The sequence below is a fragment of the Prionailurus viverrinus genome, chromosome X, assembly GCF_022837055.1.
Source record: "Prionailurus viverrinus isolate Anna chromosome X, UM_Priviv_1.0, whole genome shotgun sequence".
Classification (NCBI taxonomy): domain Eukaryota; kingdom Metazoa; phylum Chordata; class Mammalia; order Carnivora; family Felidae; genus Prionailurus; species Prionailurus viverrinus.
In genome coordinates this window covers 115,899,178-115,924,048 of record NC_062579.1, presented here as the reverse complement: position 1 = coordinate 115,924,048, position 24,871 = coordinate 115,899,178, and the positions used below count along the sequence as shown (strand labels likewise).

At 58.5% G+C, this 24,871-nt stretch overlaps 2 protein-coding genes and 2 long non-coding RNA genes across 7 annotated transcripts; all 4 read left to right on the top strand.

The window, feature by feature from the left end:
- Positions 1-3,485: 3,485 nt before the first annotated feature.
- On the top strand, positions 3,486-4,781 carry LOC125157475 (uncharacterized). The gene is made up of 3 exons (XR_007148980.1): positions 3,486-3,552; positions 4,402-4,504; positions 4,663-4,781. It is a non-coding gene; the product is annotated as an uncharacterized LOC125157475 (long non-coding RNA).
- A 341-nt stretch (positions 4,782-5,122) lies between these two features.
- LOC125157932 (melanoma-associated antigen 9-like) lies at positions 5,123-6,473 on the top strand. Of its 4 annotated transcripts, XM_047845036.1 has the most exons (3): positions 5,123-5,580; positions 5,803-6,107; positions 6,225-6,473. In XM_047845036.1, exons 1-2 carry the CDS (start codon positions 5,260-5,262, stop codon positions 5,992-5,994), a joined length of 513 nt encoding a protein of 170 aa, XP_047700992.1. In that variant the 5' UTR covers positions 5,123-5,259; the 3' UTR covers positions 5,995-6,107; positions 6,225-6,473. The 4 variants fall into 4 exon arrangements, with proteins under 4 accessions (XP_047700992.1, XP_047700988.1, XP_047700991.1 ...); XM_047845032.1 differs by having other exon boundaries at positions 5,123-6,107; positions 6,254-6,473; XM_047845035.1 differs by having other exon boundaries at positions 5,123-6,107; positions 6,221-6,473.
- A 4,959-nt stretch (positions 6,474-11,432) lies between these two features.
- Positions 11,433-12,645, top strand: LOC125157447 (uncharacterized). Its single transcript, XR_007148973.1, has 3 exons — positions 11,433-11,698; positions 12,273-12,375; positions 12,534-12,645. It is a non-coding gene; the product is annotated as an uncharacterized LOC125157447 (long non-coding RNA).
- Positions 12,646-12,926: 281 nt separating this feature from the next.
- LOC125157086 (melanoma-associated antigen 9-like) lies at positions 12,927-13,832 on the top strand. Its single transcript, XM_047843304.1, has one exon. It carries the CDS (start codon positions 13,098-13,100, stop codon positions 13,830-13,832), a length of 735 nt encoding a protein of 244 aa, XP_047699260.1. The 5' UTR covers positions 12,927-13,097.
- Positions 13,833-24,871: the final 11,039 nt, after the last annotated feature.

Genomic DNA, 24,871 nt, shown 5'->3' with positions numbered 1-24,871 from the left:
GAGGACGACTTGGCCTGGGGGCAAGAAAACAGGACTCCCTTTTGTGGCCCATGTGAGCAGGACCAAGTAACCAATAGACCAGTTGGAATGGACCAAAGCTGGAAGTGGGGGGGGGGGCAGGAAAAAAGGGAGGCAACCAACACACACCCTACTCTGAGGACAACGTGACCTCGGGGGCAAGAAAACAGGACTCTTGGTTCGTGCCTATGTGAGCTGGACCAACTAACCAGCAGGAACAGTTGGAAGAGACCAAACCAGGAAGTGTGTTTGGAGGAGTGGCAGGAATATAAAGGGGACTACCAAATTAAACCAGATGCTGAGAACAATGTGACCTAGGGGCATGAAATTAGGACTGTTTCTTGCAGCCTACTTGAGAAGGAACAATTAACCAGCAGGAACACTTGGAAGATACCAAAGCAGGAACTGGGTGGATCGGGAATAAAAGGGGGCTACCAACTAAGACCCTACTCTGGAGACAACTTGACCTGGGGGGAAAGAAAACAGGAATCATGGTGCAGCCTATCTGAGCAGGGCCAACTAACCAGCAGGAAGAGATGAAAGAGACCAAAGTGAGAAGTGGGGGGGGGGAGCACTAAAAGGGGGGCTACAAACTTAAACCCAACTCTGAGGACAACTTGACCTGGGGCCAAGAAAACAGGACTTTTTGTTGGGCCTTACTGAACAAGACCAACTAATCAGCAGGAGCAGTTGAAAGAGACCAAACCAGGAAGTGTGTGTGTGTGGGGCGTGGTCAGCAGGTACAAAAGGGGGGTGCCAAATTAAACACAACTGTGAGGACAACTTGTCCTAGGGGCAGGAAAATAGGATTCTTTGTGGAGACATACACAAGCAGGACAAACTAACCTATAGGAACAGTTGGAAGAGACCAAAGCAGGAAGGGGGAGGCAGGAATAAAAGGGGAGGCTACCACCTGAAATCCTACTCTGAGGTCAACTTGACCTAGTGGAATAAAAATAGGACTCGTAGTTGGGGCCTATCTGAGCAGGACCAATTAACCAGCAGGAACAGGTTGAAAAGACCGAAGCAGGAAGTGTGGGGTGGGCAATAGGAATAAAAGGGGGGGGGGGCACCAACCGACTCCCTACTCTGATGACCACTTGACCTGGGGGAAAGAAAATAGGACTCTTTGTTGGTCCCTATCTGAGCAGGACCAAGTAACAAGCAGGAACCGTTGGAAGAGACCAAAGTAGACAGAGTGGGAGGGCAGGGAAAAAAAAGGGGGGGGGGCTACCAAATAAGACCCTACTCTGGGGACAACTTGATCTAGATGGTAAGAAAACAAGACTGTTTGTTCGGTCCTATCTGAGCAGGAGCAAATAACCAGCAGGAGCCTTTGGAAGAGAACCAAACGGAAATGGGGGCGGGGGGATAAGAGGGGGCCTGCCAAATGGGACCCAATTCTGAGGACAACTTAACCTGGCGGCAAGATAATAGGACTCTTTGGGGGCCAATCTGAGTAGGACCAACTAACCAGTGGGAACAGTTGGAAGGGGCCAAAGCAGGAATTGGGGGGCAGGAATAAAAGGGGGGCTACCAGCTGAGACCATACTCTGAGAACAACTGGACAAAGCGGGCAAGTAAATTAAGACTCTTATTTGGAGCCAATCTGAGTAGGACCATCTAACCAGCAGGAAGAGTTGGAAGAGACCAAAGCAGGAAGTGTGGTGAGCAGGAATGAAAGGGGGCTAGTAACTGAGACCCTACTCAGAACACTACTTGACCCAGGGGGCAAGAAAACAGGACTCTTTATTGGGGCCTGTTGAGCAGGACCAACTACACATCAGGAATCGTTGGAAGAGACCAAACCGGTAAGTGGGAGGGAGCAGGAGTAATAGGGGGGCTGCCAACTGAGTCCCTACTCTGAGGACAACTTGTGTTGGGGACAAGGCAACAGGACTCTTTGCTGGGACATATCTGAGCATGACCAACAAACCAGTGATTACAGTTGGAAGAGACCAAAGCAAGAAATGTGTGTGTGGGGGTGTGGCAGGAATAAACGGGGGGGGGGGGGGGCTACCAACTGCAACAGTACTCTGAGGACAACATGACATGGGGTCAAGAAAATAGAACACTTTGTTGGGGCCCTGTCGGAGCAGAACCAACCAACCAGCAAGAACAGCTAGAAGAGACCAAAGCAAGAAGAGAGGGGGGAGGAATAGAAGGGGGGCTACCAACTGAGACACTCCTCTGAGGACAACTTGTTCTAGGAGCAAGAAAACAGGAGGCTTTGTTCAGGCCTATCTGAGCAGGACCAAGTAACCAGCAGGAACAGTTGGAAGAGAGAAAAGTCGGAAGTGTGTGTGGCGGGGCGGCAGGAATAATAGGGGGGAAGGGCCCAGGCTCTTCTGCAGCAGGTGTGGGGACTTCATGGAGATCCGCAGGGCCCATCCCGCCCCGGGGAGAGGAGATCAGCCTGGGCCGCGGGTGCCGGGGTACGTGTAGAGGGTGGCCGCAGGCCCCGTCCACTCAACTGTGCCTCGGGGATCTGAGGAAGCTGAGGACCTTGGGGTGAGGGACAGGATCCTAGGTCAGGAAACGGCAGGGACACAGGACGGGGCCACGGTGTCCAGGTGGGGGTCAGACGGAGGACTGAGGGACTCGGGCCCCCAGGACAGAGGGGACGCCCCAAAGTTCAAGACTTCAGGCCTTCTGAGAAGGGCCCTTGGGAGGCATGGGGACTCGCGGAGGAGAGTCGGGCCAGACTTCCGCAGCCGGGTCTCAGAGACACCGGAGGAGGCGCAGGGGGCGGGGGGTGGCTGGGACACCTCAGGTGGGCAGAGGGCAGGGGCCGTGTCCCGGGGCGATTCCTAATGAGGAACAGAGGGACCTGCAGGCAAAGGAACCTGGACCCCACAAGAGAGTCAGTCCGCGCAGGCCCCCGGGAGGGATGGGGACACTGGGCGAGGCTGGACTTGGGCATCCGGGTCTCGGATCACCTGGACGGGGGAGTGGGGGTCGGATGGGTGAGCTGGGGAGAACCGAGGACCCGCTGTCTGTTGGGAGCAGCCGCTCCGGTGGGCAGAGGGGAGGAGGGCCCAGGTGCTGTCAGGAGACCAGGTCCACCCCAGCCCAGAGCTACGAAGTCAGTCCGTGCCGCAGGCCCGGGGAGCCCCTGCATCGGGCGGCCAGAGGTGGCCGGCGCCCCGTCACTGAGCCTGGGCGGTGCGTCCCAGAGACCTTCAGACCGCGGTCTGAGGGGCACGAGTTCCCATCGTCAGCGGCCACGCACACAGGCCGTCCCCGGGGTGCAGGAGGCCTCGGAGGGAACACCGAGGGAGGGACTCTGGCCCCCAGAACGCAGGCCCCGGCCCGGAAGGCGACCCCTAGCGGCAGCCCAGGGAAGCCCCTAGTGGGAATGAGGCCCCGCGGGGTGTCTGGACTTCCGCATCCGGGTCTCAAGAGACTGGCGGGGCGGGGCGGGGCGAGGGGGCCTGGGCCTCGGCGTCGGCGTCGCGTCGGCGTAGGCGTCTTCCAGCCGCGCCTCGAATCCAGTCAGGCGCGGGAAGGGCGCAGAGCCTCGTGGGCTTCGAGGTGAGGCCCAGAGGGAGGAGCGAGGGGGCCGGGACCCAGAGGGGAATGAGTCCGGCGGTGGGGGCGGCGGTGGAGGCCGCAGGGCGGCGCGACCACGACGACTGTGACCAGGGCGTGAGGCGTGGGCGGACTCGGGCTCTGGGTCCCAGCCCGACTGAGAGCTGGTTGCGCGCGAGGAGCCGGCGTCAGGCGGCAGAGCCCGAGGCCCAGGCCGCCCAGGGAGTCCGGATGGGGACGAGAGGATAGGGCTGAGGGACCCCCAAGGAAGCCACGTGAGCCCCCCGCCATCGGCCCCGGGCCTCCCCGGACTTGGTCGCCTCGTGCGACGCCAGCCGCCTTGGCCCGGACCTCGCCGGGCCGTGAGGGTTGTGGTGGGAGGCAGCGGGCCCGGGGCTCCCCGGGAGAGCCCTGCGGGAGGACGGCCGGAGGCCCCTTGGACCCCAGCCCCGGGGCCGCCCTCGGAAAGCCGCCCCCGCGGTGGGTCTGGGCGAGGGGAGGGCCTTGGTGTGCGGGGCTGGACCCCGGTCAGCCGAGGCAGGATCCCGGGCCCTGGCCGGGGTGCAGGGGAGAGAGGAGGCGCTGCCTCGCAGCCCAGGACACCTGCCTAGGGCCCAGGCCTGCCCTGCCGCTCGGGTCCGCTCTGGCTGTCAGTGGAGGCCCAGAAGGGGCAGGCCCAGGCTGGATGGGGGGTGGGGGGGTGGGGGCTCCCGGGGCGGGGCCGCCCAGAGTCCTGGCCAGAATCTCCTGGCCGCAGTGGGGGGGTGGGGGCCCGGGACGATGCTCGCGGTCTGCACCCACCCTGAGACCCTGAGGCGCCCCCTCCCTCCCCCCCCTCCCTCCCTCTTCCAGGGGCTCTGCGAGCTCTGCAGTTGAGGCCTTGGTCTGAGGCAGGAGTCCTGAGGTCACAGAGCAGAGGAGGCGCGGCCGCGTGCCAGTCGGTTGTCCAGGCGAGGTGCGTGCTCCGCGCGTGGGGCCGGGGGCTCGCCCATCCCACCCCAGAGGGGACCCCTCGGCCCCCAACCCCCACGCGGCCCCGCTCTCAGGCCTGGGAGCTCGGGGTCTGGGTGGGCTGGGCCTCCCCCTGAGGAGCCACCCCTCTTCTGTCTTCAGGGTCTGGCGACCATCATGCCCCTGGGTGAGAGCAGTGTGTTCTGCAAGCTGAAGGAGGAGCCAAGAGAGGTCCCACTGCCATGGGATGCACCGCTGCCAGAGCCTGAGGACAGGGAGGTGGAGGAGGTGGAGTTGAAGAAGGAGGAGGTGGAGTTGAAGAAGGAGGAGGTGGAGGAGGTGGAGGAGGTGGATTTGGAGGAGGAGGACGAGGTGGATTTGGAGGAGGAGGACGAGGTGGAGGAGGTGGAGTTGAAGGAGGAGAAGGCGGAGGAGGAGGAGGTGGAAGAAGTGGATTTGGAGGTGGAGGTTGAGGTGGAGGAGGTGGAGTCGGAGGAAGAGGAGTTGGAAGAGGAGGAGTTGGAGTTGGAGGTGGAGGAGGTGGAGTCGGAGGAAGAGGAGGAGTTGGAGGAGGAGAAAGCAGAGGAGGAGGAGGAGGGGGGATACCCATCTCCCTCCTCCTCCTCCTCCTCCTCTCCTTCCTCCCTGTCCTCCTCCTGCTCTGTCCTCATTCTGGTCCCCCTGGAGGAGGGGTCTGCTGCTGCCGGGTCCCCGATTCCTCCCCAGAGCCCTCGGAGCTCCTGCCCCTCCCCCAGTGCCATGGCAGGCGCTTCGGGGAGCCAGTCCCACCAGGGCTCCAGCAGCCCCGATGAGGAGGGGTCGAGCACCTGGGGGGCCCCGGCAGGGGCCCAGGCCTCGCTCCCAGATGCGCTCTGCGTGAAGGTGGCCGGCCTGGTGCTGCTTCTGCTCCTCAAGTATCGCACCAAGCAGCCGACCACACGGGCGGAGATGCTGGCGGCGGTTAGCCAAGATGACCAGGACCGCTTCCCCGTGATCTTCCGCCGAGCCTGCGAGTATCTGCAGCTGGTCTTTGGAGTCGACGTGAAGGAAGTGGACCCCCGCGAGCGCTCCTACGTCCTGGTCAGCATCCTGGGCCTCAGCTGCGATGGGACGCCGAGTGGTAGGGACGGCATGCCCAAGACCAGCCTCCTGGTGCTGGTCCTATGGGTGATCCTCCTGGAGGACGACCGTGCCCCTGAGGAGGCGGTGTGGGAAGCGCTGGGGGTCATGGGGGTGTATGCCGGCAGGGAGCACGTATTCTATGGGGAGCCCAGGGAGCTGCTGACCGAAGTCTGGGTGCAGGAAGGGTACCTGGAGTACCGGCAGGTGCCCGGCAGCGAGCCCGCACGCTACGAGTTCCTGTGGGGTCCCAGGGCCCACGCAGAAACCAGCGGCGTGCAAGTGCTGCAGCACATCCTGGCGGTCAACAGCAGGCAGCCCGGGTCTCCGTGTCTGTCCGAAGACGCTGTGAGCCATGAGGAAGAGCGGGCCTGAGCCCGAGGGGCAGCCGGGCCCGTTCCCACCTGGGGTCGAGCAGCTTCTCCTGCGGGACACGCAGCCAGGCCACTTCTCCCCTGCGAGTGCGAGCAGAGCGGGCGCTGGGCGTTGTGAGTAGTGGAGGGCCAGGGCGGCTTGGGGGAAAGCGGGGCCAAGCGCACGTTTGGGTGGGTTCTTGTTCTCTGCCTACGTGGCCTCGGAAATCGATCTTTGTTTCCTCGAGGAAGTTTTCAGATGTCGTTCCTTGTCATAGAAGGTTTCGTGAGCTTCGGGCTCAGTGTGGGAGCGGCACCCACGCCACAGGTGTTCAAGAGTCAGAGTTGTGCCGTTTGGTGCAACGAGCTGGGAACCCTTCCGTCCTCGTTCGGGATCCAGAAGGGAATCGCGGTGCCTGGGCTGGGCACAGACAGGGATGTCTTGCAAACGTGAAGACCCTGGCAGTAAACAGATGGTTTCAGGACATGGAGAAATAAAAGATGTTCGTTCTTGCTTCTTGTCCCTTGTCATCTGTCATTCTGGACAAGGGACATAGAGATGTGTGCCTGCCTTTGCTTGGGTCTCCAAGAAAGGAGGAGACACTCGATCTGAGCAGAGGTCCCCAGCTCACTGGGACATTTGTGGCCGGACATTCGCTGAGCTCTGCTCACGCTCGGAAGGGCCCTGTGTTGGCAGTGAGGACACTAGGAGAGGCAGGACACGTCCCACCCATAGGTGACTATCTAGCAGCTGCGGTCCCCATGGGAAGGCAGGGAAAGGTCCCCTAAGAGGAACAGAAGAAATGAAAGAAGGCTGAGGCGGTGGGGCTCCAGGGGGGGAGCCCTGCAGTGGAGATGCCCTGCCCGAGCCAGGCTGGCCTGGGATCTCTGTTCAGTGCGATGCCTTCTGGGCAGCTGATCACAATGTAGCGGGGAGGGGACAGTGGCTGCGGTGTGCTCCCTGCCTCTGTCTCCAGGAAGGCGGGGAGTGAGAGCCTGGGTCTGAGGCGCACAGACTCAGCGGTGCAGGGGGCGGGGGCACGGCCCGAGCCGGTCAGAGTCAAGGTGAGGATCCCGGAAAGGATGGTGACAGAGGTGGGAGCCTCAGTCTGGGATGCCTGGTTCGGGCCGGCAGAGAGAAGGGGCCCGGCCGGGCAGCAAGGCGTGCACGTCGACATGTGAGGGAGCACGGCCGGCCCCCCATCCCGGAATCCAGGTCAGTCCAGCCGGCAGCCCGAGAGACCCCGGCAGGGTGGTCAGGCGGAGCCCTTCTCCCAGTGGGGCTAAGGGTGGTAGACTCGGGGACCCAGAGGGACGGGCCCAGGCTCATCCTGGAGCTGGTGTCTGGACCTGAGGGAGAGCGGTAGGGCCTACTACACCCACCCACCCTGGGTAGAGGCGCTCAGGCCCCGCTGAGGCCGGGGTTTCTGGAGAGGGCGGCCGCAGGCTGTGTCCACTCAACCGTACCTCGGGGGTTTGAGGGAGCTGAGGACCTTGGGGTGAGGGACAGGATCCCAGGTAAGAAAGGGCAGGGGCACAGGCCGTGTGGTGGGTCCAAGAGGGGACATGGGGGGAGGACCGAAGGACTCAGGTCCCTAGGACACAGAGAAGGAACCTGCCAGAGTTCGGGCACCCGCGTCCTTCTGTGAAGGGCCATGGGCAGGATGGGCATCTGGGTGGATGAGTCGGGCCAGACTTCCACAGTGGAGTCTCACAGACACGGGGTGTGTGTGTGTGTGTGTGGGCGGGGGGAGGCGGCTGAGACACCTCAAGTGGGCAGAGGGCAGGGCCTGGGCCCTGTGGCCATTCTTGGCGAGGATGCAGAAGGAGGACAGAGGGAGCCTGGGCCCCTCAACAGAGTCAGTCTGAGCCTTCCGAATGCCTGCCCCTCCCCCGCTGACATGGCAGGTGCTCCGTGGAGCCAGTCCGATGAGGACCCCAGCAGCCCCGATGAGGAGGGGTCCGGCACCAGAGGGGCCCCAGAAGGAGCCCAGCCCTCGCTCCCAGATGCATTCGGCATGAGGCTGGCTGACCTGGTGGCATTCCTGCTCCTCAAGTATCCCACTTGGCAGCCGACCGACCACGCAGGCGGAGATGCTGGTGGCGGTCGGCCAAGATGACCAGGACCACGTCTCCGTGATCTTCCACCAAGCCTGCGAGTATCTGCAGCTGGTCTTTGGTGTTGACGTGAAGGAAGCGGACGCCAGAGACCACTCCTTCTTCCTGGTCACCATCCTTGGCCTGATATGTGATGGGATGCTAAGCAGTAGGCAGGGCATGCCCACGGCCAGCCTCCTGGTGCTGGTCTTGGGGGTGGTCCTCCTGGAGAACAACTGTGCCCCTGAGGAGGGGGTGTGGAACGTGTGGGCTACCAACTGAGACCTACTCTGATGACAACGTGACCTAGGGGCAAGAAATCAGGACGCGTTATCAGGGCATTACGTGAGCAGCACCAACTAACCAGCGGGATCAGTTGGAAGAGACCAAAGTGGGAAGTGTGTGGCCACCATGAATAAAAGGGGAGCTAACAACTGAAAACCAACTCTGAGAACAACGTGACTTGGGGGCAAGAAAACAGGACTTTCTTTTGGGGCTTATCTGAGCAGGACCAACTAACCAGATGGAACAGTTGGAAAAGACCAAAGCAGAAAGTGGGGGGGAGGGGCTACCAACTGGGATCCTACTCTGAGGACCACTTGATTTAGAGGACAAGAAAACAGGACTCTTTTCTCGGGCTTAAATGCACAGGGCCAACTAACCAGCAGGAATATTTGGTGGAGACCAAAGATGGGAGTGTGTGCTGGGGAGGGGTGGCTGGAATAAAACGGGGGCTACCAACTGGAACCCTACTCTGAGGACAACTTGACCTGGGGGAAAGATAAAAGGACTCATTGTTGTGGCCTATTTGAAGAGGACCAACTAACCGGCAGGAGCACGTGGAAGAGACCGAGGCGGAACTTTGTTGGCGGTAGGAATAAACGGGGGGCTACCAACTGAGAAACTACTCTGAGGGCAACTTGAACTGGGGGCAAGAGAACAGGACTCTTTGTTGGGGCCTCTCTGAGCAGGACCAAGTAACAAGCAGGAACCGTTGGAAGAGACCAAAGTAGACAGAGTGGGAGGGCAGGGAAAAAAAAGGGGGGGCTACCAAGTAAGACCCTACTCTGGGGACAACTTGATCTAGATGGTAAGAAAACAAGACTGTTTGTTCGGTCCTATCTGAGCAGGAGCAAATAACCAGCAGGAGCCTTTGGAAGAGGACCAAACGGGAATGGGGGCGGGGGGATAAGAGGGGGCCTGCCAAATGGGACCCAATTCTGAGGACAACTTAACCTGGCGGCAAGATAATAGGACTCTTTGGGGGCCAATCTGAGTAGGACCAACTAACCAGTGGGAACAGTTGGAAGGGGCCAAAGCAGGAATTGGGGGGCAGGAATAAAAGGGGGGCTACCAGCTGAGACCATACTCTGAGAACAACTGGACAAAGCGGGCAAGTAAATTAAGACTCTTATTTGGAGCCAATCTGAGTAGGACCATCTAACCAGCAGGAAGAGTTGGAAGAGACCAAAGCAGGAAGTGTGGTGAGCAGGAATGAAAGGGGGCTAGTAACTGAGACCCGACTCGGAACACTACTTGACCCAGGGGGCAAGAAAACAGGACTCTTTATTGGGGCCTGTTGAGCAGGACCAACTACACATCAGGAATCGTTGGAAGAGACCAAACCGGTAAGTGGGAGGGAGCAGGAGTAATAGGGGGGCTGCCAACTGAGTCCATACTCTGAGGACAACTTGTGTTGGGGACAAGGCAACAGGACTCTTTGCTGGGACATATCTGAGCATGACCAACAAACCAGTGATTACAGTTGGAAGAGACCAAAGCAAGAAATGTGTGTGTGGGGGTGTGGCAGGAAAAAACGGGGGGGGGGTGGGGGGCTACCAACTGCAACAGTACTCTGAGGACAACATGACATGGGGTCAAGAAAATAGAACACTTTGTTGGGGCCCTGTCGGAGCAGAACCAACCAACCAGCAAGAACAGCTAGAAGAGACCAAAGCAAGAAGAGAGGGGGGAGGAATAGAAGGGGGACTACCAACTGAGACACTCCTCTGAGGACAACTTGTTCTAGGAGCAAGAAAACAGGAGGCTTTGTTCAGGCCTATCTGAGCAGGACCAAGTAACCAGCAGGAACAGTTGGAAGAGAGAAAAGTCGGAAGTGTGTGTGGCGGGGCGGCAGGAATAATAGGGGGGACGGGCCCAGGCTCTTCTGCAGCAGGTGTGGGGACTTCATGGAGATCCGCAGGGCCCATCCCGCCCCGGGGAAAGGAGATCAGCCTGGGCCGCGGGTGCCGGGGTACGTGTAGAGGGTGGCCGCAGGCCCCGTCCACTCAACTGTGCCTCGGGGATCTGAGGAAGCTGAGGACCTTGGGGTGAGGGACAGGATCCTAGGTCAGGAAACGGCAGGGACACAGGACGGGGCCACGGTGTCCAGGTGGGGGTCAGAGGGAGGACTGAAGGACTCGGGCCCCCAGGACAGAGGGGACGCCCCAAAGTTCAAGACTTCAGGCCTTCTGAGAAGGGCCCTTGGGAGGCATGGGGACTCGCGGAGGAGAGTCGGGCCAGACTTCCGCAGCCAGGTCTCAGAGACACCGGAGGAGGCGCAGGGGGCGGGGGGTGGCTGGGACACCTCAGGTGGGCAGAGGACAGGGCCCGTGTCCCGGGGCGATTCCTAATGAGGAACAGAGGGACCTGCAGGCAAAGGAGCCTGGACCCCACAAGAGAGTCAGTCCGCGCAGGCCCCCGGGAGGGATGGGGACACTGGGCGAGGCTGGACTTGGGCATCCGGGTCTCGGATCACCTGGACGGGGGAGTGGGGGTCGGATGGGTGAGCTGGGGAGAACCGAGGACCCGCTGTCTGTTGGGAGCAGCCGCTCCGGTGGGCAGAGGGGAGGAGGGCCCAGGTGCTGTCAGGAGACCAGGTCCACCCCAGCCCAGAGCTACGAAGTCAGTCCGTGCCGCAGGCCCGGGGAGCCCCTGCATCGGGCGGCCAGAGGTGGCCGGCGCCCCGTCACTGAGCCTGGGCGGTGCGTCCCAGAGACCTTCAGACCGCGGTCTGAGGGGCACGAGTTCCCATCGTCAGCGGCCACGCACACAGGCCGTCCCCGGGGTGCAGGAGGCCTCGGAGGGAACACCGAGGGAGGGACTCTGGCCCCCAGAACGCAGGCCCCGGCCCGGAAGGCGACCCCTAGCGGCAGCCGAGGGAAGCCCCTAGTGGGAATGAGGCCCCGCGGGGTGTCTGGACTTCCGCATCCGGGTCTCAAGAGACTGGCGGGGCGGGGCGGGCGGGGCGAGGGGGCCTGGGCCTCGGCGTCGGCGTCGCGTCGGCGTCGGCGTCTTCCGGCCGCGCCTCGAATCCCGTCAGGCGCAGGAAGGGCGCAGAGCCTCGTGGGCTTCGAGGTGAGGCCCAGAGGGAGGAGCGAGGGGGCCGGGACCCAGAGGGGAATGAGTCCGGCGGTGGGGGCGGCGGTGGAGGCCGCAGGGCGGCGCGACCACGACGACTGTGACCAGGGCGTGAGGCGTGGGCGGACTCGGGCTCTGGGTCCCAGCCCGACTGAGAGCTGGTTGCGCGCGAGGAGCCGGCGTCAGGCGGCAGAGCCCGAGGCCCAGGCCGCCCAGGGAGTCCGGATGGGGACGAGAGGATAGGGCTGAGGGACCCCCAAGGAAGCCACGTGAGCCCCCCGCCATCGGCCCCGGGCCTCCCCGGACTTGGTCGCCTCGTGCGCCGCCAGCCGCCTTGGCCCGGACCTCGCCGGGCCGTGAGGGTTGTGGTGGGAGGCAGCGGGCCCGGGGCTCCCCGGGAGAGCCCTGCGGGAGGACGGCCGGAGGCCCCTTGGACCCCAGCCCCGGGGCCGCCCTCGGAAAGCCGCCCCCGTGGTGGGTCGGGGCGAGGGGACAGCCTTGGTGTGCGGGGCTGGACCCCGGTCAGCCGAGGCAGGATCCCGGGCCCTGGCCGGGGTGCAGGGGAGAGAGGAGGCGCTGCCTCGCAGCCCAGGACACCTGCGTAGGGCCCAGGCCTGCCCTGCCGCTCGGGTCCGCTCTGGCTGTCAGCGGAGGCCCAGAAGGGGCAGGCCCAGGCTGGATGGGGGGTGGGGGGTGGGGTCTCCCGGGGCGGGGCCGCCCAGAGTCCTGGCCAGAATCTCCTGGCCGCAGTGGGGGGTGGGGGCCCGGGACGATGCTCGCGGTCTGCACCCACCCTGAGACCCTGAGGCGCCCCCTCCCTCCCCCCCTCCCTCCCTCTTCCAGGGGCTCTGCGAGCTCTGCAGTTGAGGCCTTGGTCTGAGGCAGGAGTCCTGAGGTCACAGAGCAGAGGAGGCACGGCCGCGTGCCAGTCGGTTGTCCAGGCGAGGTGCGTGCTCCGCGCGTGGGGCCGGGGGCTCGCCCATCCCACCCCAGAGGGGACCCCTCGGCCCCCAACCCCCACGCGGCCCCGCTCTCAGGCCTGGGAGCTCAGGGTCTGGGTGGGCTGGGCCTCCCCCTGAGGAGCCACCCCTCTTCTGTCTTCAGGGTCTGGCGACCATCATGCCCCTGGGTGAGAGCAGTGTGTTCTGCAAGCTGAAGGAGGAGCCAAGAGAGGTCCCGCTGCCATGGGATGCACTGCTGCCAGAGCCTGAGGACAGGGAGGTGGAGGAGTTGGAGTTGAAGAAGGAGGAGGTGGAGTTGAAGAAGGAGGAGGAGGAGGAGGAGGTGGAGGAGGTGGAGTTGAAGGAGGAGAAGGCGGAGGAGGAGGAGGTGGAAGAAGTGGATTTGGAGGTGGAGGTTGAGGTGGAGGAGGTGGAGGTTGAGGTGGAGGAGGTGGAGTCGGAGGAAGAGGAGTTGGAAGAGGAGGAGTTGGAGTTGGAGGTGGAGGAGGTGGAGTCGGAGGAAGAGGAGGAGTTGGAGGAGGAGAAAGCAGAGGAGGAGGAGGAGGGGGGATACCCATCTCCCTCCTCCTCCTCCTCCTCCTCTCCTTCCTCCCTGTCCTCCTCCTGCTCTGTCCTCATTCTGGTCCCCCTGGAGGAGGGGTCTGCTGCTGCCGGGTCCCCGATTCCTCCCCAGAGCCCTCGGAGCTCCTGCCCCTCCCCCAGTGCCATGGCAGGCGCTTCGGGGAGCCAGTCCCACCAGGGCTCCAGCAGCCCCGATGAGGAGGGGTCGAGCACCTGGGGGGCCCCGGCAGGGGCCCAGGCCTCGCTCCCAGATGCGCTCTGCGTGAAGGTGGCCGGCCTGGTGCTGCTTCTGCTCCTCAAGTATCGCACCAAGCAGCCGACCACACGGGCGGAGATGCTGGCGGCGGTTAGCCAAGATGACCAGGACCGCTTCCCCGTGATCTTCCGCCGAGCCTGCGAGTATCTGCAGCTGGTCTTTGGAGTCGACGTGAAGGAAGTGGACCCCCGCGAGCGCTCCTACGTCCTGGTCAGCATCCTGGGCCTCAGCTGCGATGGGACGCCGAGTGGTAGGGACGGCATGCCCAAGACCAGCCTCCTGGTGCTGGTCCTATGGGTGATCCTCCTGGAGGACGACCGTGCCCCTGAGGAGGCGGTGTGGGAAGCGCTGGGGGTCATGGGGGTGTATGCCGGCAGGGAGCACGTATTCTATGGGGAGCCCAGGGAGCTGCTGACCGAAGTCTGGGTGCAGGAAGGGTACCTGGAGTACCGGCAGGTGCCCGGCAGCGAGCCCGCACGCTACGAGTTCCTGTGGGGTCCCAGGGCCCACGCAGAAACCAGCGGCGTGCAAGTGCTGCAGCACATCCTGGCGGTCAACAGCAGGCAGCCCGGGTCTCCGTGTTTGTCCGAAGACGCTGTGAGCCATGAGGAAGAGCGGGCCTGAGCCCGAGGGGCAGCCGGGCCCGTTCCCACCTGGGGTCGAGCAGCTTCTCCTGCGGGACACGCAGCCAGGCCACTTCTCCCCTGCGAGTGCGAGCAGAGCGGGCGCTGGGCGTTGTGAGTAGTGGAGGGCCAGGGCGGCTTGGGGGAAAGCGGGGCCAAGCGCACGTTTGGGTGGGTTCTTGTTCTCTGTCTACGTGGCCTCGGAAATCGATCTTTGTTTCCTCGAGGAAGTTTTCAGATGTCGTTCCTTGTCATAGAAGGTTTCGTGAGCTTCGGGCTCAGTGTGGGAGCGGCACCCACGCCACAGGTGTTCAAGAGTCAGAGTTGTGCCGTTTGGTGCAACGAGCTGGGAACCCTTCCGTCCTCGTTCGGGATCCAGAAGGGAATCGCGGTGCCTGGGCTGGGCACAGACAGGGATGTCTTGCAAACGTGAAGACCCTGGCAGTAAACGGATGGTTTCAGGACATGGAGAAATAAAAGATGTTCGTTCTTGCTTCTTGTCCCTTGTCATCTGTCATTCTGGACAAGGGACATAGAGATGTGTGCCTGCCTTTGCTTGGGTCTCCAAGAAAGGAGGAGACACTCGATCTGAGCAGAGGTCCCCAGCTCACTGGGACATTTGTGGCCGGACATTCGCTGAGCTCTGCTCACGCTCGGAAGGGCCCTGTGTTGGCAGTGAGGACACTAGGAGAGGCAGGACACGTCCCACCCATAGGTGACTATCTAGCAGCTGCGGTCCCCATGGGAAGGCAGGGAAAGGTCCCCTAAGAGGAACAGAAGAAATGAAAGAAGGCTGAGGCGGTGGGGCTCCAGGGGGGGAGCCCTGCAGTGGAGATGCCCTGCCCGAGCCAGGCTGGCCTGGGATCTCTGTTCAGTGCGATGCCTTCTGGGCAGCTGATCACAATGTAGCGGGGAGGGGACAGTGGCTGCGGTGTGCTCCCTGCCTCTGTCTCCAGGAAGGCGGGGAGTGAGAGCCTGGGTCTGAGGCGCACAGACTCAGCGGTGCAGGGGGCGGGGGCACGGCCCGAGCCAGTCAGAGTCAAGGTGAGGATCCCGGAAAGGATGGTGACAGAGGTGGGAGCCTCAGTCTGGGATGCCTGGTTCGGGCCGGCAGAGAGAAGGGGCCCGGCCGGGCAGCAAGGCGTGCACGTCGACATGTGAGGGAGCACGGCCGGCCCCCCATCCCGGAATCCAGGTCAGTCCAGCCGGCAGCCCGAGAGACCCCGGCAGGGTGGTCAGGCGGAGCCCTTCTCCCAGTGGGGCTAAGGGTGGTAGACTCGGGGACCCAGAGGGACGGGCCCAGGCTCATCCTGGAGCTGGTGTCTGGACCTGAGGGAGAGCGGTAGGGCCTACTACACCCACCCACCCTGGGTAGAGGCGCTCAGGCCCCGCTGAGGCCGGGGTTTCTGGAGAGGGCGGCCGCAGGCTGTGTCCACTCAACCGTACCTCGGGGGTTTGAGGGAGCTGAGGACCTTGGGGTGAGGGACAGGATCCCAGGTAAGAAAGGGCAGGGGCACAGGCCGTGTGGTGGGTCCAAGAGGGGACATGGGGGGAGGACCGAAGGACTCAGGTCCCTAGGACACAGAGAAGGAACCTGCCAGAGTTCGGGCACCCGCGTCCTTCTGTGAAGGGCCATGGGCAGGATGGGCATCTGGGTGGATGAGTCGGGCCAGACTTCCACAGTGGAGTCTCACAGACACGGGGTGTGTGTGTGTGTGTGTGGGCGGGGGGAGGCGGCTGAGACACCTCAAGTGGGCAGAGGGCAGGGCCTGGGCCCTGTGGCCATTCTTGGCGAGGATGCAGAAGGAGGACAGAGGGAGCCTGGGCCCCTCAACAGAGTCAGTCTGAGCCTTCCGAATGCCTGCCCCTCCCCCGCTGACATGGCAGGTGCTCCGTGGAGCCAGTCCGATGAGGACCCCAGCAGCCCCGATGAGGAGGGGTCCGGCACCAGAGGGGCCCCAGAAGGAGCCCAGCCCTCGCTCCCAGATGCATTCGGCATGAGGCTGGCTGACCTGGTGGCATTCCTGCTCCTCAAGTATCCCACTTGGCAGCCGACCGACCACGCAGGCGGAGATGCTGGTGGCGGTCGGCCAAGATGACCAGGACCACGTCTCCGTGATCTTCCACCAAGCCTGCGAGTATCTGCAGCTGGTCTTTGGTGTTGACGTGAAGGAAGCGGACGCCAGAGACCACTCCTTCTTCCTGGTCACCATCCTTGGCCTGATATGTGATGGGATGCTAAGCAGTAGGCAGGGCATGCCCACGGCCAGCCTCCTGGTGCTGGTCTTGGGGGTGGTCCTCCTGGAGAACAACTGTGCCCCTGAGGAGGGGGTGTGGAACGTGCGGGCTACCAACTGAGACCTACTCTGATGACAACGTGACCTAGGGGCAAGAAATCAGGACGCGTTATCAGGGCATTACGTGAGCAGCACCAACTAACCAGCGGGATCAGTTGGAAGAGACCAAAGTGGGAAGTGTGTGGCCACCATGAATAAAAGGGGAGCTAACAACTGAAAACCAACTCTGAGAACAACGTGACTTGGGGGCAAGAAAACAGGACTTTCTTTTGGGGCTTATCTGAGCAGGACCAACTAACCAGATGGAACAGTTGGAAAAGACCAAAGCAGAAAGTGGGGGGGAGGGGCTACCAACTGGGATCCTACTCTGAGGACCACTTGATTTAGAGGACAAGAAAACAGGACTCTTTTCTCGGGCTTAAATGCACAGGGCCAACTAACCAGCAGGAATATTTGGTGGAGACCAAAGATGGGAGTGTGTGCTGGGGAGGGGTGGCTGGAATAAAACGGGGGCTACCAACTGGAACCCTACTCTGAGGACAACTTGACCTGGGGGAAAGATAAAAGGACTCATTGTTGTGGCCTATTTGAAGAGGACCAACTAACCGGCAGGAGCACGTGGAAGAGACCGAGGCGGAACTTTGTTGGCGGTAGGAATAAACGGGGGGCTACCAACTGAGAAACTACTCTGAGGGCAACTTGAACTGGGGGCAAGAGAACAGGACTCTTTGTTGGGGCCTCTCTGAGCAGGAACACCTAATCAGCAGGACCAGTAGGAAGAGACCAAAGCAGAAACTGTGAGGGGGGCAGCAGGAATAAAAGGGGGCAACCACCTGAAACCATTCTCTGAGTAGAACTTTACGTGGGGGCAAGAAAAAAGGACTCTTTGTTGGGGCCTATCTGTGCCGGAGCAACTAACCAGCATTAACATTTTGAAGAGACCAATGCAGGAAGTGGGGGAAACGAATAAAAGGGAAGGCAACCATCTGAGACCCTATCCTGAACATAATTTGACCCGGTGGCAAGAAACCAGGACTACTGGTGCGTGTCTATCTGAGCAGGACCAACTAAGAAGCAGGAACAGTTGGAGGAGACCACAGCGGGAAGAGTGGGGAAGGGAACAAAGGGGGACTAAAAGCTGAAACCCTACTTTGAAGACACCTTGACCTGGGGCATGAAAATAGGACTCTTTCTTGGGGCCTATCTGAGCCGGACCATCCAACCAAAAGGAACAGATGGAAGAGACCAAAGCAGCAAGTGGAAGCAATAAAGGGGGCCTACCAACTGAGACCCTACTCTGAGGACAACTTGACCTGGGGGCAAGTCAACAGGACTCTTTGCTGGGGCCTATCTGAGTAGGACCAACTAACCAGCGGGAACAGTTGCAAGAGACCAAAGCGGGAAGTGGGGAGGGGCAGGAATAAAAGGGGTGCTACCAAGTGAGACACTACTCTGAGGACAATTAGACATAGGGGGCAGGAAAACAGGACTCTTGGTGGTGCCTATCTGAGCAGAACCAACTCATCAGGAACATTTGGAGGAGACCAAAGCAGGAAGTGTGTGTGTGTGTGTGTGTGTGCGCGCGTGTGAGTGTGTGTGTGTGTGTGTGTGTGTGTGTGTGTTGGGGGGTGGCAGGAATGAAAGTGGGGCTACAAACTGAAAACCAACTCTGAGGACAAATTGACCTGGGGGAAGAAAATCAGTCTTTGTCGGGGCCTATCAGAGCAGGTCCAATTAACCAGAAGGAACTGTTGGAAGACATCAAAGTGGGAATTGGGGGAGGACAAGAATAAAAGGAGGGTACAAACTCAGACACTACTCTGAGGATAACTTGACCGAGGGGGCATGAAAACATAACTCTTTGTTCGCCCTATCTGAGCAGGAACAATTAACCGGCAGGGACATTTGGAAGAGACCAAAGTGGGAAGTGAGGAGGCAGGAATAAAAGACGGGTACCCCCTGAAACCCTACTCTGAGGACTCCTTGACCAGAGAGCAAGAATATAGGACTTTTTGTTGGGGCCTATCTGAGCAGAACCAACTAACAAGCAGGAATACTTGGAAAAGACCAAAGCAAAATGTGTGGGGTGAGGCTGCGAGTATAAAGGGGGGGCTACCAACTGAGACCCTACCTTGGGGACAGCTTCATCTAGGCGGCAAGAAAATAGGACTTTTCGTTGGGGCCTAAGCAGAGCAAGGAACCAGCAGGGACATCTGGAGCAGACATAAGCGGGAAGTTGGGATGTGCAGGAATAAAGGCAGGGCTACTGCCTGCAACTCTACTCTGAGGACAACTTGACTTGGGGGCAAAAAACCAGGACTCTGTGTTGGGGCCTATCTGAGCAGGATGTACTCATCAGCAGGAACAATTGGACGAGACCAATGCAGGAAGTGCGGGGGGTGGGCAGAAGTTGGGGGGCGGCTACCAACTGAGACCCTACTCTGAGGGCAACTTAACCTAGGGGGCAAGAAAACTGGACTCTGTGTTGGGACATAGGTGAGCAGGACCAACTAACTAGAAGGAACAGTTAGAAGAGACCAAATAGGGAAGTGTGTGGGGGGTGGGAATAAAAGGGGAGCAACCAACTGAGACCCGACTCTGAGGACAACTTGACTCAGGAGGCAAGAAAACAGGACTCTATGTTGGGGGCCTACCTGACCAGGAACAACTAACCAACAGGAGCAGTTGGAAGAGACCAAAGCGAGAAGTGAGGGAGGGGCAGGAATAAAAGGGGGACTACCAACTGAGAACTTACTCTGAGGACAACTTGTCCTGGGGCAAGAAAACAGGACTCTTGGCTGGGGCCTATCTAAGCAGGACCAGCTAACCAGCAGGAACAGTTGGAAGAGAGCAAGCGGGATGTGGGGGTGGGGCAGTTATAACAGGGGGGCTAAAAACTGAGACCCGACTCTGAGGACAACTTGACCTATGGGACAAGAAATCAGGACTCTAAGTTGGGGCCTATGTGAGCAGGACCACCTAAGCAGTAGGAACATTTGGAAGAGAACAATGCAGGAAATGTGGGGGGGGGGTGCGGGAATAAAAGCAGGGCTACCAACTGAGACCCTACTCTGAGGACAACTTGACCTAGGGAGTAAGAAAACAGGACTCTTCTTTGGGGCCTATCTGAGCAGGACCAACTAAGCAGCAGGAACTGTTGGAAGAGACCAAAGCAGGAAGTAGGGGGTACAGGAATAAAAGGGGGCTAACAACTAAGACCTTACTCTGGGGACAACTTGACCTAGGGGGCAAGTAAAGAGGACTCTTTGTTGGGCCCTATCTGAGCAAGACCAAGTAACCAGCAGGAATAGTTGGAAGAGATCAAAGTGGGAAGTGGGGGAGAGAGAATAAAAGGGGGGGCTACAAACTGAAACGCTACTCTGAGGACATCTTGATCTGGAAGAACCGATCTTGATCAAGAAAACAGGACTCTTTGTTGGGACTATCTGAGGAGGGCCAGCTCACCAGTAGGAACAGTTGTTAGACAGCCAAGCAGAACGTGTGCAGAAGGGTTAGGAATAAAAGGGGAGGCTACCAACTGAGACCATACTCTGAGGACAACTAGACCTAGGGGGCAAGGAAACAGGACTCTTTGCTGCGGCCTATCTAACAAGGCCCAACTAATCAGCAGGAACAGTTGGAGAAGACAGAAGCTTGAAGCAGGGTGGCAGCGTTAAGGTGGGGCTACCAACTAAGGCCTTACTCTGAGGACCATGTAATCTGGGGCCAAGAAAACAGGACTCTTTGTTGGGACTATCTGAGGAGGCCCAGCTCACCGGTAGGAACAGTCGTTAGACAGCCAAGTAGAACATGTGCAGAAGGGTAGGAACAAAAGGAGGGCCACCGACTGAGACCCTACTCTGAAGACAACTCGACATAGGGGACAAGAAAACAGGACTATTGGTGCCGGCCTATCTGAGTAGGACCAACTAACTAACAGGAACAGCTGGAAGAGACCAAAGCAGGATTGGGGGGCAGGAAAAAAGGGAGGCTGCCAACTGAGAACCTGTTCTTCAGACAAGTTGACATTGGGGGCAAGAAACAGGGCTCTTAGTTGGGACCTACCTGAGCAGGACCAACTAACCAGCAGGACCAGCTGGAAGAGACCAAAGCGGGAAGCGTGGGGGGAGAAAACAATAGGGGGGCCACAAACTGAAACCCTACTCGGAGGAGAACTTGACCTGGGGCAAGAAGAAAACAGGACTCTTTGGGGGGGCCTATCTGAGCAGGAGTAACCAACCAGCAGGAAAAATTGGATTAAACCAAAGGAGGAAGTGGTGGTGGGGGGGGGGGCGGAATAAATGGGGAAGCTACAAACTGAGACCCTACTCTGCAGAAAACTTGACCTAGAGGGCAAGAAAATAGGACATTTTCTTGGGGCCTATCTGAAGACAACCAACTAACCAGCAGATACAGTTGGAACATACCAAAGCAGGCAGAGGGGGGTGGCAGGAATAGAAGGGGTACAACCAACAGAGACCATACTCTGAGGATAACTTCATCTAGGGGTCATGAGAAATGGACTCTTTGTTGCGGCCCGTCTGAGAAGAACCAACTAACCAGCAGATACAGTTGGAACAGACCAATGCGGCAGGTGTTTGGTGGAGGCAATCAAAGGGGGTCTACCAACTGAGGACCTACTGTGAGATCAACTTGACCTAGTGGGAAAAAAAAACCAGGACTCTTTTTTGGGCCTATCTGAGCAGGACCAACTAACCAGCAGGAACAGTTGGAAGAGACCAAAGCTGGAAGTGTGTGAGGGGGTGCAGGAATAAAAAGGGGCTACCAGCTGAAACCCTACTCTGAGGACAAACTGACATGGGGGCAAGAAAACAAGACTCTTTGTTGGAGTCTATCTGAACAGGACCAACTGACCAGCAGGAACCTTTGGAGCAGATCAAAGCTGGAAGTGAGGGGAGGCATCAATAAAAGTGGGGCTACCAACTGAGACCCTATTCTGAGGACCATTTGACCTGGAGCAAGAAAACAGAACTCTTTGTTGGGGCTTATCTGACCAGGAACAACTAACCGGCAGGAGCAGTTGGAAGAGACCAGGAAGTGGGGAGGGCAGGTATAAAAGAGGGCCTACCAACTGAGACCCTGCTCTGAGGATAACTTGATCTGGGGGCATGAAAACAGGACCCTTTGTTGGGGCCTATCTTAGCAGGACCAATGAACCAATAGCAGCAGTTGTGAGAGACCAAAGCAGGATGTGGGGATGCGGGAGAAAAAGGGAGGCAACCAACTGAGACCCTACTCTGAGGACAAATTGACCTAGGGGGCAAGAAAACAGGACTCTTGTTTCGGGCCTACACGAGCAGGATCAACTCACCAGCAGGAACCATTACGAGAGAAGACATGAGGAAGTGTGGGTAAGGGGGTGGCAGGAATAAAAAGGGGGCTACCGACAGAAACCCTACTTTGAGGACAACATGACATAAGGACATGAAAATAGGACTGATTGTTGCGGCCTACCTGAGTAGGACCAACTAACCAGCAAGAACTGTTGGCCCAGGAATAAAGGGGGTGGGGGGCTAACAACTAAGACCTTACTCTGGGGACAACTTGACCTAGGGGGCAAGTAAAGAGGACTCTTTGTTGGGCCCTATCTGTGCAAGACCAACTAAGCAGCAGGAATAGGTGGAAGAGACCAAAGCAGGAAGTGGGGGAGAGAGAATAAAAGGGGGGCTATAAACTGAAACGCTACTCTGAAGACAACTTGACATGGGGGTAAGAAAATGGGACTCTTTGTTGGGACTATCTGAGGAGGACCAGCTCACCAGTAGGAACAGTTGTTAGACAGCTAAGCAGAAAGTGTGCAGAGGGGGTAGGAATAAAAGGGGGCTTACAAACTGAGACCCTCCTCTGAGGACAACTTGGCCTAGGGGGCAAGGAAACCGGACTCTTTGCTGCAGCCTATCTAACAAGGCCCAACTAATCAGCAGGAACAGTTGCAGAAGACAAGAGCTTGAAGCGGGGTGGCAGCATTAAAGTGGGGCTACCAACTAAGGCCCTACTCTGAGGACCATGTAACCTGGGGCCAAGAAAACAGGGCTCTTTGTTGGGGCCTATCTGAGCAGGACCAAGTTACCAAAGTAGTTGGAAGAGACCAAAGGGGGAAGTGTGTGGGGGCAGGAACAAAAGGGGGACTACCAACGGAAACACACCTCTGAGGAAAACATGCCCTGGGGGCAAGGAAACAGGAATTTGGGGGGGGGGGTTCTGAGTAGGACCAACTACCTAGAGGGAACAGTTGGAGGGGACCAAAGCAGGCATTGTGTGGGTGAGGCAGCAGGAATAAAAGTGGGGCTGCCAACTGAAACCCTACTTTGAGGACAAATTGACCAGGGGGCAAGAAAATAGGAGTCTTTATTGGGGTCTACCTGAGCAGGACCAAGTAAGCAGCAGGAACTGTTGGAAGAGACCAAAGCAGGAAGTAGGGGGTGCAGGAATAAAAGGGGACGCCAACAACTAAGACCTTACTCTGGGGACAATTTGACCTAGGGGGCAAGTAATTAGGACTCTTTGTTGGGCGTATCTGCGCAGGACCAACTAAGCAGCAGGAATAGTTGGAAGGGACGGAAGCGGGAAGTGTGGGAGAGGGAATAAAAGAGGGCCTACCAACTGAAACCCTACTCCGAGGACAACTTGACTTGGGGGCAAGAAAATAGGACACTTTGTAGGGACTATCTGAGGAGGACCAACTCACCAGTAGGAACAGGTGTTAGATAGCTAAGCAGAAAGTGTGCGAAGGGGGTAGGAATAAAAAGGGGGCTACCTACTGATATGCTTCTCTGAAGACAATGTGACCTAGGGGGCAAGAAAACAGGGCTCTTTCCTGGGGCCTATCTTAGCAGGATCAACTAACCAGCCTGAGCAGTTGAAGAGACCACCTAGGGAAGTGTCGGGTGGAGCAGGAATAAAACTGGGGCACCCAAAGGAAACCCTACTCTGAGGGAAACTGGGCCTCGGGGGCAAGAAAAGAGGACTCTTTCTTGGGGCCCATCTGAGTAGGACCAACTAACCATCAGGAATAGTTGTAAGAGACCAAAGCAGAAAGTGGGAGGAGGCAGAAATAAAAGGGGGGCTATCATCTGAGACCCTACTCTGAGGACAACTTGACTTAGGGGACAAGAAAATAGGACTCTATTTGGGGCCTATCTGAGCAGGACCAACTAAGCAGCAGGAACTGTTGGAAGAGACCAAAGTGGGAATTGGGTGGGGGCAGGAATAACAGGGGGCTAACAACTGAGACCCTACTCTGGGGACAACTTGACCTAGGGAGCAATAAAACAAACAATACTCTTGGTGGGACCTATGTGAGCAGGACCAACTAACTTGCCGTAACACTTGGAAGAGACCAAACCTGGAAGAGCGTTGGGGTCAGGGAAAAAAGTGGGGCTAACAGTTGAAACCCGACTCTGGAGAATTTGACCTGGTGGCAAGAAAATGACTCTTTGTTGGGGCCTATCTGAGCAGGACCAACTAACCAGGAGGAACAGTAGGAAGAGTCGGAAGCAGGAAGTGTGTGTGTGTGTGGGGGGGGGAGAAGCAGGAATAAAAGGGGGTACCAACTGAAACCCTAGTCTGAGGACAACTTGACCTGGAGGCAAGAGAACAGGACTCTTTGTTGAGCGCTATATAAGCAGGACCAAGTAACCAGCAGGAACAGATGGAAGAGACCAAAGCAGAAAGTATGTGGGGGACAGGAATAAAAGGGGTACTACCAACTGAGCCCCAACTCAGAGGACAACTTGTCCTGGGCGCAAAAAAACAGGATTTTTTGTTGGGGCCTATCTGAGCAAGACCAACTAACAAGCAGGAACATTTGGAAGAGACCCAAGCAGAAAGTGTGTGTGTGGGTGGGGGGCAGAAATCAAAGAGGAGGCTACCAACTAGGACCCTCCTCTGGCGACAACTTGATCTAGGCCGCAGGAACATAGGATTTTTGTTGAGGCCTATCTAGGTAGAACAAGTAACCAGCAGGAACAGTTGGAAGAGACCAAACCAGAAAGTGTGGGCGGGCAGGAATAAAAGGGGAGGCTACCATCTGAGACCCTACCCTGGGGACAACTTGACCTAGGGAGCAAAACAAAACAAAACAAAACAAAACAAAACAGGAATCTTGGTGGGGCCTCTCTGAGCAAGACCAACTAACCAGCAGGAACAGTTGAAAGAGACCAAAGAGGGAAGTATGTGGGAAACAGGAATAATGGGGGGGGGGATACAAACTGAAACTCAACTCTGAGGACAACTTGAACTCGGGGCAAGAAAACAGGAGTATTGTTGGGGCCTGAGAAGGAACATCTAACGAGTAGAACAGTTGAAAGACACCAAATCAGGAAGTGTGTGTCGGGGGGTGGCAGTAGTAAAAGGGGGACTACCATCTGAAATCATACTCTGAGGACAACTTGATTTGAGGGCAGGAAAACAGCACTTTTTGTTGGGGCCTATCTAAGCAGGACAAACTATCCACCCGGAACAGTTGGAAGAGACCAAAGCAGGAAGTGTGTGGGGGTGGGGGGGCGGAATAAAGGGAGGGGGCGACAAACTAAGACCCTACTCTGGGGACAACCTGACCTAGGGGGCAAGAAAACAAGACTCTTTCTTTGGGCGTATCTGAGCAGGACCAAGTAACCACAAGGAGAATTTTGGAAGAAACCAAGGAGGGAATTGTGTGTGGTGCAGGAATAAAAGGGGTGCTACCATCTTAAACCCAACTCTGAGGACAACTTACTTTGGG

Bases quoted from the DNA above. Each gene is read 5' to 3' on its own strand.
- LOC125157932 (XM_047845032.1), top strand. From the start codon at position 5,260: ATGGCAGGCGCTTCGGGGAGCCAGTCCCACCAGGGCTCCAGCAGCCCC.
- LOC125157086 (XM_047843304.1), top strand. From the start codon at position 13,098: ATGGCAGGCGCTTCGGGGAGCCAGTCCCACCAGGGCTCCAGCAGCCCC.